Source organism: Anopheles nili, chromosome X (assembly GCF_943737925.1).
Source record: "Anopheles nili chromosome X, idAnoNiliSN_F5_01, whole genome shotgun sequence".
In the NCBI taxonomy this organism is placed as follows: Eukaryota; Metazoa; Arthropoda; class Insecta; order Diptera; family Culicidae; genus Anopheles; species Anopheles nili.
The window spans coordinates 1,894,121-1,910,589 of record NC_071293.1 but is presented as its reverse complement, the minus strand read 5'-3'; the positions used below and the strand labels follow the sequence as shown (position 1 = coordinate 1,910,589).

The following is a 16,469-nucleotide window of genomic DNA, read 5'->3' as shown; positions in this document are numbered from 1 at the left end:
ATAGGTGCGCAACAATTGTCCTTGTTTTTGATCCTTGGTACTATCGTCTTCAACCATCCCCTGTTCCTAACTTCTGAATCGTTGTCTGCGTTAGCTCTACCGCCTCCAAACCCGCTTGCCTGTTCGGTTTTGAGATATTTATGGTGCTTTGAGCCGCGTTCGAACCAACCGATATAAATAGTTGTTACCGGTGAGTAAGATCTAGTTTCTTCTTTCCTTTTATCCGGTTTAATCAATACGCCACCGGCAAATCCGCACTCATCCTGCCGAGAAATGCCCATCGCGAAATGCGATGAATGCGTTTTCGTGCAACCTAGGCTAATGACACATTCGTACGTTGCACTCTCAACTGTGACTGCAGCAAAACCGTTGTTGCGACAGAAGCGAGTACTTTTAAGTTAACATGGAAAATTTGCGACGCATCATTCATCTTTCTAGGAGTCAGGAAGACGACGGAAACCAGCAACCTACCAGCATCGTCGTGAGCAGCTCGTCAGCCATAAATGTACCGATCGGAATCAGCAGTAGCGGTTTGTTCTCGTCAGTAACGTCTGGGCCGTTTGTGTCGTCGAAAGTACAAGTAGTCGAAGGTCTAGCAGCCGCTAAGGACGGCAAACATCCATCAGAACGATTTATACCCGTTGCACTCAATAGAATGTCCGGCACCTCGGGGAAACGCAAGGAAATTTACAAATACCTTGCACCATGGCCGCTTTATTCGATGAATTGGTCGGTGAGACCGGACAAACGCTTCCGGCTTGCCCTTGGGAGTTTCGTCGAGGAATACAACAACAAAGTACAGATCATCAGTCTAGATGAGGACACGAGCGAGTTCAGTGCCAAGAGGTATCGTATACAGCGTCCTTTGTTTTCCACCACTGGGCAACGTGCTTATGGTTTTTCCGTCACTCGTCCACAGTACGTTCGACCATCCTTATCCTACGACAAAAATCATGTGGATTCCCGACTCGAAAGGCGTCTATCCGGACCTGCTAGCAACCAGTGGTGACTATTTGCGGTTATGGCGAGCCGGCGAACCTGACACACGTCTCGAGTGTGTACTGAACAACAACAAAAACAGCGATTTCTGTGCACCACTCACGTCTTTCGACTGGAACGAAGTCGACCTAAACCTAGTGGGGACGTCTTCGATCGACACCACCTGTACGATATGGGGCCTAGAGACGAGTCAGCCACTCGGGAGAGTGAACCTCGTTTCAGGACACGTCAAGACACAGCTCATCGCACACGACAAAGAGGTGTACGATATAGCGTTCTCACGGGCCGGTGGAGGCCGCGACATGTTCGCGTCGGTTGGAGCTGACGGTAGCGTACGAATGTTCGATTTACGCCACTTGGAGCATTCGACCATCATCTACGAAGATCCCGCTCACACACCGTTACTGCGGCTGGCATGGAACAAGCAGGACCCGAACTATCTGGCCACGGTGGCGATGGATAGCTGCGAGGTTATCATTCTGGACGTGAGAGTCCCGTGTACGCCTGTTGCGCGACTTAGCAATCATCGAGCCTGTGTGAATGGGATTGCGTGGGCTCCACATAGCTCGTGTCACATCTGCACGGCGGGAGATGACCACCAGGCGCTGATTTGGGACATACAGCAGATGCCACGGCCCATCGAGGATCCGATCCTGGCCTATACGGCTGCAGAAGGTGAAGTGAACCAGATACAGTGGGGTGCCACCCAACCGGACTGGATTGCAATCTGCTACAAAACCGCATGCGAAATCCTGCGTGTCTAAATGGCAGCTAGCTCGTTTTCGCGTCTTTTGTTCGGAATACACTTTTACGGTAGTACTGTTCCGGTACGAAGCATGACATATTTGCTGCGACCTCCATGAGAACAGGTAATTAGCTATATTATCTTTTCGAGATTACAGAATATCAGCATGCTGATAGTTAGACATCAGGTATTTAGGAATGATAGGTAGTTGTTTATGAATTTCATTTACCATTTTCTATTTAGTTCATGCGGTGACAGTCACATCAGAACAAATCAGTTATCAGGGAGATGTGACAAAGAAGCATTTTGGTAAAACTCAGTTCTGCGATTTCAAATTTGCATTTTTTTTATTAACCTTACATACCAATCGCTCCCATCGTGTCGCGTGTGTGTTCTGCAATTTGAGATGAGGATTTGTTACATGAGAGAAGATGTGAATGCATTGTATATGTATTGTATTGAATTGTATAGCATCGCGATCCGTATCCTGCTGGGTAGAAGATTAGAGTCCAACAGGTCTTTGACGCAGGTAATATGGGCTGGAATTCCGCCCACTCGATTCGTACATTGGCGTTTCAGTAGTTCCATGAATAACATGTGAATATATATATAGTTCAAATGCATCATCTTCTTCATAAATGACTCAGCAACCGGTGAACGGTCTGCTTTGCTGAGCAAAGCTAAGGCTTTCTATGACTTGGAATTTTCACGTAGCTGGATAGTCAGTCCTGCGTACGGGGGAGGTTCAATCGATACTATCGAAATGCATCAACCAACCCCGAAAAGAGTTGATTTGGCATGTCGTCCATCTAAGACAGAGTCAAAAAAGGAATCGCAAATTTCTTTATCGTATCCGTTTATCACCGGTCATTGCATCGGCCACTGGTGACTACTGACACTGACTCTCGCATTCAAGCCACGTTTGTCACTGGTAATTGAATATTATATTCTATGATGCGAGCGTAAGTTGTACTTAATTTAACCCCTTCACAGTCTTTCAATTTTGAAAAAAGGGTCAAATAATTGTTACTCGTTTTTATATCTGCTTTGGAAAAAAACGTGCTCTGAAATTCAACAACAAACTTTACACTCTCGTCACTTGAGTCAAAAAATTATTTTTTTTTTTACTTTACTGACGTCCTGGTCGTATTGTTCTCAAAACTAATTTTCTAGTTCATAAATATATAATAAATTCATTCTAATTATATAATTCCACATACTCCATGGCTGGTGGGCATTTCCTTCCATCAAAAATTGTAATAATTTATAAAATTATTACGATTTATCCAAAAAAGTAAAAATTTCCAACACATATATTCATGGACAATCTATACATGATCATTAAAAAGTGAAGAAATAAAAGCGCACAAGGCAATTGAGGAAGAATAAATGAAAATCTTAACTGCCCGAGCACTGCTGAATTTGAGCAAAACTGTGAAGGGGTTGATATCGTAGGCAGTGCATTTGACTCGAACTTCAAAATAGATATTTGGTAAAATCTATTATTACTGGTGTACCAATGGTATTCTTTTTACCATCGCAATATTGTCAACAGTACCTACTTTAACATACGCATTGAACATGATCAACGATGCTTTTTAGCCCCATGGAAATGTCTTTAAATTAAAAAAAAATCAGTCGCCGTGTTAGCCGTGCCGTGTAAGTAAGTGCACTTGGCTCAAACTTCAAGCGAGATATTTGGTAAAATATATTATCGCTGGGGTTCCAGTGGTATTTTTTTTACCAATGTATTAATGTCAACAGTACCTACTTTATCATATGCATTGAACATGATCAACGATGCTTTTTAGCCCCATGGAAATGTTTTCAAATTTTAAACAAAATCAGTCGCTGTGTTAACACTAACCCCGCAAAACTGCAACTCGTTGTGAGGCGAGAAAATTGTATGAAAGGAATTCCTATACGGCACATCGTCCGTCGAAATGGCGGATTAAAAAATAACACTACGCTTTTGATTTGAATTGATTTTTCCAGAATGACCTTTACACGTTCTCGATATTATATTTAACGCTTATTTTATTTAGGTTGATCAGGTTTTTATAATGGAAAACATGCTACCATAGTGAGACACGGATATTACAACATTTATTTATATTGTTTATTACATAGCAAATTTTTAGCTGATTTTCCTCCGTCTTTTACCACGTACCGAATTTGATAGAAAATAGTTCTTGCTTATATTGGAGCGAGTTACAAGCCAGCAAACAAGAAGAATCGATAACACATTACATTTCGTATGTGGTCGCCCTGTCACTGGCGATAGCTGGTCGAGATTAGAGAGTTTGTACCTTATGTTCTATTTTACCATAAAAGTTTGCAATCTTCTCCTTGATCGCTTGTGAAACGGCCTAGAATCAGCAGTACATAAGTTATTTCTACCATCCTTACCCGCATCGTTTGGTTAATGCTGTGCTCCCGCATAGGCACGCGCTTCTCGAACGCTTTCATCAACTTTTATACAATAAAAAAAACAAACACATTGTACAAAATTGTGCGACATGTTATGCGTGGGTGAGAAATGGCATCGACGTCACTGTGTGAACGAAAACAAAGTATAACTATACTCAAGATTAACATATGGAAACAAAAAATGGGATTATATTTTCTAAAATCGGCTTACAAGCGATAGCGTCGTAAAATTTCTGAAAGCGCGTTTTTTATGCCGGTTCACATATCTTGATATGGAATGGACTTTTCCGTTCCGCTCTGCTGAGAGCTAACGCCTAATAGTATGAAGACAGTAATTGATTAAATAGTATCTAAATAAATGATTGAATTTTAATTCGTATCTTAAAAAAATTTAGTTTATTTAGTTTAAAGCAAATCCGGCACTAGAACAACTGCTCGAGATTGCAGATCCAACGGTCTAGACCCGATTAGGATAAACAACCCAGCACGAACAACGGATGCTGGGAAAGGAAAAGAAATGTAAAGACATGTACTAACAAATTAGAGACGTTGAGAGCTTTAAGTCTTAATGTATAGCAACGATGGATTGGGTAGCCAATTTCTCGTACCGATCGTATACAGTTGGCTTCTACTAAGGAAGGAATACCTATCTGGCGTCTTCTGGTTTTGTTCTCCAATAGAACAAGTATCCACAACTGCTCGAAGGTATGCACGTTCATCATCCAATCATTAATCTTGACATTAAAAATGGATTTATTTACGCAGTCGTTCCATTTCTGTATGATCCTATCACGCCTTCTCTACCATTTTACGCCTCATGGAATATTGCCTGAAATTAACTCAACTTCATATTACTTTCTTTGTAATGCTACATAGTTATGTTGTTAACTAAAAATCTAACTTAATTAGAGTCATCTGAGTATGCCCGGGATAAGGGAAAAGATTGAAGAAAATGCACGTGGTTTATAATACAGATCATTGTTAGCTAACGATACGATGATATAACCATCATATGGAAAAAAAGGTTAGTACAGAGTGGAACGAATAAAAAAATGATAGCATAATATTCTCACATGACTTGATAGAGTACATTGAAAAACGGATTTTGATTTTAGACAGTGCAAAAAAATTCAAATTTATTTATTCTCTATGGCTGCAAACCCTTTAAAGCTTTTCGTAATCTAATCTAGTCTTTTATATTTCTCTGTATTTTATGCTTCGTAGTTCCGTTTGAAAATTTACGTATGTTCATTTATATTAAGCATCGCGAACATCTTAGGATGTAAATTATATTTGTAGCTTTAAAAGGGAACCGTTTTAGATCGCCTAACATATTCAATAGTAGAAATCACCCAAGCTGCTTGTCAACAGCATTACAACTAGCTCAGTAATATGCATAGCAATAAGATACATATGAAATTCAGAAAGGAAAACCCAATTACTTGAAACCAAGCAAACCAATATTTAACTCATACAAGTAGGAAACTGATAATTACTCAGCACTAAAAAACATCAAAATGCAATAAAGTATAACATAAATACAGCCCTAGGATAAAATGCGTTCTAAAAAGAAGAACTATCAATCAATTACGATTAGAATAAAGATTTTCACAATGCGTAACACGTTGTACGTAAGTCATAGCAAACTAAAGACTAACGAATGGTATGTATACTAAATAAGGCGTTTCGTGGAACGCAAAATTTCGGGTCCGCTCGAAAGCGAACGGTGTTCATTCCAAAACAAAAGGACAGTCTCGTTTTTTCTGCTTGGAATGTGTGTGCATCTTCTGGTGGACTTACAAATCAAAGAGAACGCATCATGCCTTGTAAAGTGAGATATATTTTTAGCCTGCTGTTCTGCCGGCTGATGCAAGACGTTTATTTTCTTTCCGCGATAAGCGCAGAATTTCCTTCAGCGTTGCGGTTTTCAATTTATTCTGTGGTTTTACTTTTAGCAATATCGCGCTCTTTCCTTTAAGAACGATAAGCCGTGCCGATTCCCGCCAGCTTCCTACGGAATTGGAATGGTTTCTCTCTTTCGACAGTTCACACGATTATTAAATTCACACGCTTGCAGTGGGACATGTTTATCAGCATCCACAAGCGTTCTTCCAAGTGCTTCGACCTGATGTTTGATAAACCAACTGACATTTGTAGCAACACGAGCAAGCCTGCTTTTCTTATCGTCTCGTACCTTCTTATATTTGGGTGCTTCTGCGTCTCATCAGCCTCTTATCATTTAGCAAACAGTGTGACGAAACAAAAGTGGATAATCACTCTTCCCGAGACGATATTTTAATTAACAGAACGAAGAAGCTATTTAGTAGCTTCTTCGTTCCGTTTAAGCTGAAGCATGACTATGTTATCATTTGGCAGTGTTTACTTCGATAAGCTATCATGAGACTCAGCTGAACGGAGCTGAAAAGGGCATTCTAGGAAAAGAAATTTATACTCTCAAACAGTTTTTTGCTTCGATACACATGTTTCCATTTTATTTCTCAACTTGAAGATGCTTGATAAGGATTTGGTGATGAGGCAAAGATGCTGCAATACATCTCTCAAAATGCGATCATGTTGTATCCTTGTATTTTGGCGATCAAGCAGTGAAAACGTGGTGTTCAGGTCGTACCAGTTGTCTCTGCAGCGTTCCTATTTAGTACAGATTCCCATCGAATCCAACACAATGTGTTACAAGCAATGGGCAACGAAACAACGATAGATAATTCGCATGATATCAAATCACAATCAACAACAGTACGGACCCGTAATATTAACAAGCAACAGGGTAAGAGAGAAAGAGAGAGAAAAAGGAACGAACCAGTATGCGAGATAAAGAGAGCGAGTCGGCAGAGAGATAACGAGCGATCTCCAACAATAACCGGCGTCAAATAAAACGGTTCGCCTCTTAAAACTCTGGTCACAGTTTCATCGTGATTCTCTCGAGGCAAGTGGTGATCGTCAGGAGGATCGTTGTGCCGTGTCATAGTGTGAAAGCAAACGTGGCAACATTTCGTTTCTGTGCATGACGTGCTATTATTAACCGACGGGCCCAAGAGCATCTTTTAAAAACCACCAACTTCGAGACTGCATCGTTTACATTCAATCAACAATCAACAGGCCTCCTCCGGGTCCTGTTAATCCAGTAAATTCAATCCCCAAAGCCCGGGTTGCATCCGCTTGCTCTGTCGCGATGTGTGAGGCCAATTCGGACTGCAGCAAAAAGTACCAGGAGTGGGAAGCGAACGAGGAGATTCAGATATTTCGCGAGTATCTGCGCATCCCGACAGTGCACCCCAACGTGAATTACGGTAGGTAAATACTGGGCGGGTTTCCCACGTTACGAAGGGTCAATTGACGGAAATCAGCGGTCAAGCTAAATTGGATAAAAACACTCCCAAATGGAGCACCAACGAACACTAAACGCTTCTTCAATTGCCGCAATGTCGTATGCGCGATGCTGCCCGCTGGTATTATACGTCGTTTAATTATGCTTCGTAAAGGATGCACGAATCTGGAAGGCTTTGATCGACCCGCCAACGACTCGGCCAACGTGTATTTATTTCGTCAAGGCTTCTGCCTCGTTTTACTCCAATCGTTTTTCTATCGATTTTTCCAGATGAATGTGTGGAGTTTCTCAAGCGCCAGGCAGCTTCCCTGAACCTGCCTGTGCGAGTAGTTGAGGTTAATCCCCGCAAGCCGATCGTCATCATCACGTGGGAGGGTACGGACCCGCAGGAAAAGTCCATCATCCTGAATTCGCACATGGACGTGGTACCCGTGTACGAGGAACGTTGGACTCATCCACCATTCGGTGCCGAGATGGATCACTCTGGTCGCATCTATGCACGAGGTGCGCAGGACATGAAGTGCGTAGGAATGCAGTTTCTTGGCGCCATCCGTGCATTGCGTAAGGATGGTGTGAGCCTGAAGCGAACCATCCACGCGACATTCGTACCGGATGAAGAGATCGGCGGAAAACTCGGCATGATGGAGTGGGTGCATAAGGAATCCTTCCGCGAGCTGAATGCTGGCTTCTCCATCGATGAGGGTATCGCAGGAGAAGGAGAAGTTTATCCGCTATTTTATGGCGAACGCAGTGTTTGGCGTACGTAAATTTATTTTTCACAATGCAACAGCTGTGTTAATATCTATTTCCTTTTTGTTACGATCCGCTTCTAGATGTGTATTTCAACATGTCCGGCACACCGGGACACGGATCTCTGTTGCTAAAGGGCACTGCTGGCCAAAAGGCTCACTACATCATCGATAAGCTGATGAGCTTCCGCGAGAATGAAGTAAAGCGGTTGGAAAACAATCCTGAATTTACCATTGGTGATGTAACCACGGTGAACATTACGATCATGAAGGTTTGTGATGTCCTGCCAGGCTTAGAAATGTCTCCAAATCATGTCGTTTCGTAGTCTAACGAGTAGTTGTATATTTTAGGGTGGTGTGCAGGAAAACGTTGTACCGCCAGAGCTGACGGTTTGCTTCGACATTCGTCTTGCAGTCGATGTAAATCATCTCGAGTTCGAGAACCAGCTGCTCGATTGGTGCCGTGAAGCCGGTGGTGGTATCGAACTTGAGTACGATCAGAAGTGCCCATACGTAAAGCCTACAAAGCTCGATAGCTCCAACATCTATTGGGTAGCATTTAAGGATGCATTAGACGAGCTGGGACTAAAAGTTAAGCCGCAGATCTTCCCTGGAGGTACTGATAGCCGTTACATCCGTGGCATCGGCATTCCTGCCATCGGATTTTCGCCGATGAACAACACACCGGTGCTGTTGCATGATCACGATGAATTTTTGAAGGCTGATACCTTCTTAGAAGGGATTCGAATCTATCGGAAGATTATTTCGAACGTTGCGAACGTTTAGAAAGCGACATAATAAATGATTTAAAAGTATAAATCGTATGCATCATGTGGATACAAATATAAATAATCTATCTCACTCAAACGGATATGATGTGGCTTGATAACAATTACGATTGATTTTTTTTTATTTGAGCAGCTGATCTATATAAGCTCCGTGAATTAAATCATCCTCTGATATTTCAAAGGTGCGTTTCATTTGGGCTACTATTTCCTGACCTTCTTCTATGGATTGATCTGACCTCAACATCACCTCGAATTCAAGAAAGTGTCCCAAGGACTCTACAATGTCGAGATGAATTCTCGTCTGATCTTGCAAAAACAGCCATCGCTTTTTGATAACACGTCCTCGCACACCAACGGTCTCTGCCAACATTTTCTCCAGCAGCTGTGGATCGTCAACGTTCATTATAGAGAACACCGAGAGCTTTGGTCCAGCAACATCCGGTCGATCGTAGCTAATAAGTTCAGATTTCTTATCCTATTGCAAAAATAACAAAAATTAAATCAAATACCAGATAAGCTTCATTAAATCAATTTGGGATAGTTACCGTTAGATAGCGAAGTTTTAGGCGGCCTTTAGAAACATTGAAAAAAACATCTTTCTGATTTATTAGTGTGCCGGTTCCACCGGTAAGCTTTTTAGCAATAGCCAAACGATGCTCAAAGTCCTCTTCACCATTCACTTTTGCTTTTAATTCAATATTTCGATGTTTGTCAGCGTTATTCGTATTTTCACCCATCACGTTTTGAACATAAATCCAAATTTAAACGCATACAAATCGAAGCCAATACGCTGATTCTCTCGTCGCGAATGATCATGTGTTTTCATAGGGGATAAAGGGTCAAACAAGCCATCTAAAATACTGATTTTGTTGAAATCTGTGAGAGTTATATTTTTAATCTATACTACCGAAAAAAATAAAATAATAAATATGTAACTCTGAAATGACGATAAATTGAAAATTTCAAGTTTCGTTTTACTCTTAACTTTTTTAATATTTTGCAAGCACGTGTGCTGTCAAAAGGCGTCCTTTCCCAAAGGATGCGTTCTGTCGATAACGGCATTATGGCTACCATTATGAAATTATGTTTGACATGAATTGGGGCGTTCTAAAGCACTCAATAGCTACACGAGGTTAGCTTAAGCAATGAATGATAATTATTCCCTTTATGCTTACTTTCAGTTTGGCCATGTTTCGTAATACTATTGTAAGGATTTCTGTAACGTATCCTTCGAGTAATCGAAATGTTACGAATAGAATGGAAAAAGAAATTTAAATCAAAATACGCGTCATGCCTGACGTTTGTGACGTCAATGTACGTGCAGTGTGTATCGTCGAATGGACGTTTGTATGCGTGCTTAGATTATGCTGCAGGACTATTTTCCATGAGGAATTTGATAATATTTTTTATGCTAATTATGTAAACTTGTTTTTACGTTTTGAAAAGTACCTATGACACAATGACACACTAATGCATAATGCAATCCTTGATGCATTGAAAGAACAAAAACTACCTGCAATGCATTTTTTTAGATGATGCTTCAAAAAAAAATGACGAGTTTGCGTTAATATTTCAAACATATATCGTTGCCGGACTCCAGAGTTAGATTAGGCTAGTCCAGTTCATGGCTGCATATGCGTTTTGACACTGGCTCGAAGAGTAGGCCACAAAACCTGACTCTCCGGTGTTGTTGGCGAGAGAGAGAGAGAGAGAGAGAGAGAGAGAGTGTGTGTGTGTTGGCAAGGAAATCGTTGCTGAGAGTTGATGTCGAGCATCGATGCTGGAGTCGTTCAGTCGTTCAGCAGTCTCCACGGTGTGGACCACTAAGACGTTGTTTCAGTGCTTGTTAGTAAGTGCCAGGTGGCCAACAGCTCGAGTTTATTCGTACAACAAACCCAACAGTGGTGGCCTTTTGTGCATATCCATGTGTGAACCTTCAGTCTGTAGCCTTTCCTGTATTGAGCGCCATATCCTACTTTGAACATCGAGATTTTCGATCGAATCGTCGCAGCGCAGGGAAAACGATCACTCCATCCTGACCGGCAGTTATCCCTCATACGATCGTGTTGCGGAAACCCAATACGGCTGTCCTTCGAAAGGTGCGTGCGTGCTTTAATTTTGAAAGTTCACAATCTCCAGCTCGTGCTAGTTTTGAAAAGGTTTTGTGAAGTGTGTGTTTTTTTTTGGTTGTTGGTCGTAAGGTGGTTCACAAGCGCGTGGTGTGACCGGTGTACCCCATGCAGGGATACGTTGGTTGTGATATTTTGCCTTCGTAGGCCTTTAAAATCTTGGCTTATCGCGCTGCACTCTCGCTGCACGTGCGATAACACCGCTCGCTATCAACCGACGTCAACCTTCTCAACGTACCACCGTTCTAGGGCGCGAGATGTTGTGGAATTCGTGTCGCGGAGGCAAAAAAAAACTAAAACGGGATGGAGGCGATGGAGCCAACATAAACAAGCCCTTCGATGCCCTCTTCTCCATCCCTCCTCCTCATCCTCTCATCCCCCCCCCCCCTCTCCCGCCCTTCACAATCTCCCCCACAAAAAGACGCCTCTCGCGGGGTTGTTGCTGCTAGTGGAAGGTGCTGATTAGGCATGTTGTGATGAATGCAGCAACCTTTCTGTAGCGAACCGGCCTCAGGCCTTACCGGAAGCAAAACCGCGGTTGCTTTTGCAAACGCGTAATTCCGGCTTGCTCCTTTGTTTTTCGCATCACGGCTTGCTCCTCGGGTGTCCTTGCGCATGCCAGGATTAGCGCGATGACGGCGGCGAACACAATTCGCAGTTCACCGACTCCGTTCGGCAAGTGTTTGTTTGTGTTTTCCCGGTCATCCTCCCCTTTTCACCCCACACACGGTCCTCATTTCCCGGATGCAACCGTGGAGGCACACGCACGCACGCACGCGCAACGGTCACGTGTGCGTAACGGCGTGATGCTGGACCTCAACAACCACACGGCTCAAAAGCGACCGTTGGACAAAGGCAGGAAAAAGCCTTCCACAGGGTGCGGTTTTGGGAAGGGGCTGCGAGGGATGCGACCATTCGCGCTCCAGCATCCTTCGCTCCTGCGTTCTGTAGACCCCTCTCGGTTCGAGTACTTTGAACCGTGGCGTTCCACTCCATACGCAAGAGCGAGAGAGAAAGAGAGAGAGAGAGAGAGAGAGAGTACGTCGAGCTGGAACCGGTCCGTAGAGCGCAGCATCCGAGAGCACCATCATCGCATCATCGCCACATTTACACGGTTTTGGTTTTTCTCTTTATTCGGGAAGATAAACAAAGCCGAACGCACACTACGACGGGGGTTTGGGAAAAATAAAACCCATCGCTGCTCGACGTTCAACCGCTGCGGGGCTATTTTTCAGTCAGATTATCAGATTTTCCATGCTCCCATGCGTGTGTGTGTGTCTGTTGTGCCACATGCTGGCATGCCCGGTTGGGTTCATCTCAAGCGCATGTTCTTTCGCTCTCTCTCTCTCTTTCTCGCACACATGTCTGCCGGTACGTGGGAATCCTTCCTGGTGGTGATTTTTTGTTCTTCACTCCTTCTTGTTCTTCTTTCTATTGTTACTGTCCCGCTCCTAGCAGGAAGATGGACTCGCTTCGTTCTCATAGCGCCTGCCGGTTTCTCATAGCTGAAATCGACCCGCGTTCGTCCTTGAGCGGTTAAGGTCACGGGTTCAAATCTCTGACCCAAGTGGTGGGCCCCATTTTGTGTGCCTTTTTTTTCGGTGTCTGTTCTACGTCACCGAGGTTATGGTGCCGTTGCATTAGAGCCACCTGTGAAACGTCAGGCGATTGGTTGCTAAGTACTTGCCTTTAAGCTGCTTTGCTAATGCGTTATATGCTCCCCTCGCTCTTCCGTATCAATCGAAACAACTATCAGCTGGAAAAGAAAACCCCACAACCGAAGGACAACCAGCAGGCAGCGGGTTTGAAGGGTGGAAAGCGAAAGAACGGCGCCATCTCGTACGCTTTCTATCGCGTTATTCTACTAAGTGAAGGTAAGTGTGTCTGGCATCTTGAGGGCGTAGATGGTTGTGTTGTGCACTTTCGTCAGCCACGGCACCGGAACTGATCCTCGAGGCAGGTTGGGCGTGAAAATCTAGTGAACAGTTTTCCCACCGAAGGAGTTGACGGTGAGGGGCAGACGAATCGCGGATTCCGTCCGTCTGGCACCTCGCTGGTCCTTCCGCTTGCCAAAGGGAACTAATTTCCGTTCTGGTTATAATTGAAAATTGCATTTTCACCTCGCTCGAGCGCAGGGCGCCACAGGAAACCGGCCTGACGGGTCGCCAAACCGAGAGCTGATGGTGATGATGATGAAGATGATGATGATAATAAGCGAATCTAATCATCATTCGACCGTTCATCGTGGGGTGTCAATCGAGGGCACATCCTTGCCAAGGGAAACGATGGAAGACGAACCGTTCGGAAAACCTGTTGAGCTTTGGTCTCGGTGAGCTGTTGCATCTGTGTCTGGTGCATCGATGCACAATGCAATTCCCTAGCTGTCTATAAAAAAAAGCCCAACCTGTGATGCGCTCTGTCCGAGTACACCATTCGTTGGAGCGTTTGTTTGTTTCTCACCCGCTGAAGGTTGGTTCCCAAAACGAAAAAAAGAAACGTTGAATAAAAAAATGAAGAAAAACAAGCAACCCATGAATATAATGCCGATTGCGACGATTATGACATCCTGCAATTATTCCAATTGTGCGCCGGAGTTGTGCAAGCCGATGTCTCGAGAGCCACCGAAAAATCCTACCGTCAACACAATTCACATGGCGCGCGCGAAAAACCGATTAGCTTTGTGCTCGGGCGCTTGATTTCACCCTTCGCCACCCATTTCCCTGCGGCCCTTTTTTGCCACCATTTTAACCGGCCACATGTTTCGTCGTTGCCGCGACAGTTATGCATTCTGAAATTTGTCGTAAAAATGAGAAGAGCCGTTAAAAATGAAGGAAAAATGGGGGGGAAAAAAGGCTGTGGCAACCACTGCAGCCGCCGGTCGGTGCGAGAAATGCTTTACGCGGCCTACACGCGAGTTTCGCTTCTTCTGATTGACACTTTAACGGCTGGAAACTGGAGCAACGATGCGCGTTTTTCCACGTGCGCAACATGTGCAGCATATATGCGCGTTGGGGCTGGAAAAACCATCTCGCGCGGTTTCACTCGCCTCGCCTCACCACCGAGGGATGACGTAAGACACCCCTCTTCTCCCCTCATCGCTCACCCCCTTTTCCAACCGTTAGTCTGCATGCCCCATGCATGCATGGTCCAGCAGCTTACGCATCGCGGCTTACGGAATCACGGAGACGCTGCCCAATTGTTTTTCGTGACACGGCCCCACGGCTTTGGGCAGCTTCCCTTTCGCTGATTTGCCTATGTACGCGCTTGCGTGTGTGTGTGTGTGTGTGTGTGTGTGTGTGTGGTTTAACAGCCACCGCCTCTCACTTGCCGTGTTGCTGCGAGAGATGCAGTGCTTTTTGCAGCGGCTTCATTCGCGCCAGCTTGTAAGTAAAAGTGCCTACGCTTCCTTCCGGCTTCGCTCTGTCCGAGGCGTGGAAGATTGCCACGAAAGCGAGGAAAGAAAAGCCTCGGAAGATCATTTTTCATCTCCCCAACACGCGCATATGTCGCGGTAAAAGCGGCCCTCGAGAATTCGAGGCAAACCACGCGCGCGGTTACATGCTTGCTGGGCATGTCCGGGAAGCGGGAAAACCTTCGCACTTTTCCTCGGTTACGTGTGGGTTTCGAGGAGGGGGGGGGGGTGAGAGGTTTGCTCCCTCCCCGTTCATTCCCCTCACCGTACTCTCGCTTTCGTTCCGGACGTCTCCCTTCGGGGCAGTGGAGGGCGCAAAATGTAATTTCCCGAGTCCACCCGCGTGTGCCTGTGTCTGTGTGGTAAGGATTGCGCAAACCGCACCCGAGAAGGCGAAGTGTCACCTAATTTGTGGGCTCCATTAGTCGCAAAATGGTTGCCTACCGGCTATTAGACGTCGTGGAAAAACGCTCGGAAGCCCTACGTATCTCAGGTCCGTCTGTGGAGGAGTTTTAGAAAAAGGTTTGAGTCGACCTGCCCAAAGGAGTCGGTCGGGTGAAATCGAGATCGAAACGTCACGAGCAACAGGTCCACCCTTCGACCTTAGGGTGCCCCCACAATATAGCGTCTAATTTTGAGGTATTTCAAGCGCTAACGTTCTCCAATCCATGGGGTGGTTTTTTCGCAACCAACCGATCGATTTTCCACCGACCTGTCGGATGCAGAAAGGCTCTCAGTGGTCATAATACCCTAAGCAGGATAGGCTGAACCTTCGCCCGGTGGCCTGCACTTGCTGCACTTCACGACAAAACCCCCGAAAACCCCATCCAACCGAACCGATTCGTGCTGATGATGGTGACGTGCCATTGGGCTGCTAATTGCATCAATTGCCACGATTAGACCTTGGCCGGGTCGGTTCCTTTGGTCTCTGCCAGCGAAGGCCAGCGCACGGTTGGGTGCCGCGCTTTTCTTTCAGGCTTCTTCTACCTCTTCAGCCTCCACCTGGTGCTCCCCCCTTTTGGTGTGCGTTTCCAAAACCACAAACCGCAGAAAGCCGCAACCACATTTTTCCACACTTCCGATTCGATTGATTGGCGGCCATCTCTGGTGTTTGGTCGGAAGAGAAAGTATCCGACCTCCACCGTCTCACCACAACCCCCTTCAACCTCCCGCCCCCCCCCCCTCCCCCACCCCCCGGGGCCTTGAAAACCGAGCTTCAAGCCCAGCACCGGCGCGCTCGAATTAGACCGCTCTGTCTCTTTCTCGCGCGCCCTTCCTTTCGCCATTTGCTTTTGGCCCATTTTTCCCAACGAGAGTGGCCACACCACTGACCAATTTCGTGATCACCTTTTGCGATTTTCCCTCCGGTTTCGTTGCCTTTACCACCCTGCAGCTGGCTTCTTGGGGGATGGGGATGGGTGTGGGAGGGGGGTTGGAGGGGGGCGGTCAGTGAGACTGGCCAACCGCGTCCTCGAAGGCCACCCGCGTTTGTTGGTGTTCTTGCACCCCCCCCTCCCCCCCTCTTCCAGTCCCCCCTCCCCATCCCTTCAATAGCAGGGTGTTGAAACGAAAAAAAACGCAACCCTCCTTTAGCCTCATCACCTCCTCTCCCCACAAAAAACGACTTTACGAAATTGGAGGAGCAAAAAATGCAACATAAATAAATAAATCATAAAACAATTCGCCTCGGAAACAGCGCATCACTATTTGGAGGCCGATTCGCTTTTCTGATCATGACCGACCATGTGAGTGGGTGGGTAGGTAGTAGGTAGGCTGGGTGGTGTAACTCTCGCTTCTCAAGCACCTCCAACCTCACACCTCCCCCCCCCCCCCCCCCCCCTGCGTCCCGTCCCGTCCTTCGTGTTGCCGGT

The 16,469-nt window shown here is 45.4% G+C and overlaps 3 protein-coding genes across 3 annotated transcripts; 2 read left to right on the top strand and 1 right to left on the bottom strand.

Annotated features, from left to right (window-relative positions):
• Positions 1–655: 655 nt before the first annotated feature.
• On the top strand, positions 656–1,763 carry LOC128729119 (DDB1- and CUL4-associated factor 7). The gene is made up of 2 exons (XM_053822769.1): positions 656–846; positions 920–1,763. Exons 1-2 carry the CDS (start codon positions 656–658, stop codon positions 1,761–1,763), a joined length of 1,035 nt encoding a protein of 344 aa, XP_053678744.1.
• A 5,037-nt stretch (positions 1,764–6,800) lies between these two features.
• On the top strand, positions 6,801–9,145 carry LOC128729255 (aminoacylase-1A-like). Its single transcript, XM_053822921.1, has 4 exons — positions 6,801–7,482; positions 7,791–8,279; positions 8,354–8,541; positions 8,621–9,145. Exons 1-4 carry the CDS (start codon positions 7,365–7,367, stop codon positions 9,053–9,055), a joined length of 1,230 nt encoding a protein of 409 aa, XP_053678896.1. The 5' UTR covers positions 6,801–7,364; the 3' UTR covers positions 9,056–9,145.
• A 33-nt stretch (positions 9,146–9,178) lies between these two features.
• On the bottom strand, positions 9,179–9,890 carry LOC128729058 (uncharacterized). Its single transcript, XM_053822707.1, has 2 exons — positions 9,603–9,890; positions 9,179–9,532 (listed from the first exon to the last, which is right to left on the bottom strand). Exons 1-2 carry the CDS (start codon positions 9,792–9,794, stop codon positions 9,179–9,181), a joined length of 546 nt encoding a protein of 181 aa, XP_053678682.1. The 5' UTR covers positions 9,795–9,890.
• Between the last annotated feature and the right edge of the window lie 6,579 nt (positions 9,891–16,469).

Bases quoted from the DNA above. Each gene is read 5' to 3' on its own strand.
- LOC128729119 (XM_053822769.1), top strand. From the start codon at position 656: ATGTCCGGCACCTCGGGGAAACGCAAGGAAATTTACAAATACCTTGCA. The intron at 847-919 runs GTATCGTATACA...ACTCGTCCACAG, and splicing joins AGCGAGTTCAGTGCCAAGAG to TACGTTCGACCATCCTTATC.
- LOC128729255 (XM_053822921.1), top strand. From the start codon at position 7,365: ATGTGTGAGGCCAATTCGGACTGCAGCAAAAAGTACCAGGAGTGGGAA. The intron at 8,280-8,353 runs GTACGTAAATTT...ATCCGCTTCTAG, and splicing joins TGGCGAACGCAGTGTTTGGC to ATGTGTATTTCAACATGTCC. The intron at 8,542-8,620 runs GTTTGTGATGTC...TGTATATTTTAG, and splicing joins TGAACATTACGATCATGAAG to GGTGGTGTGCAGGAAAACGT.
- LOC128729058 (XM_053822707.1), bottom strand. From the start codon at position 9,794: ATGGGTGAAAATACGAATAACGCTGACAAACATCGAAATATTGAATTA. The intron at 9,533-9,602 runs GTAACTATCCCA...TTTTTGCAATAG, and splicing joins TAAAACTTCGCTATCTAACG to GATAAGAAATCTGAACTTAT.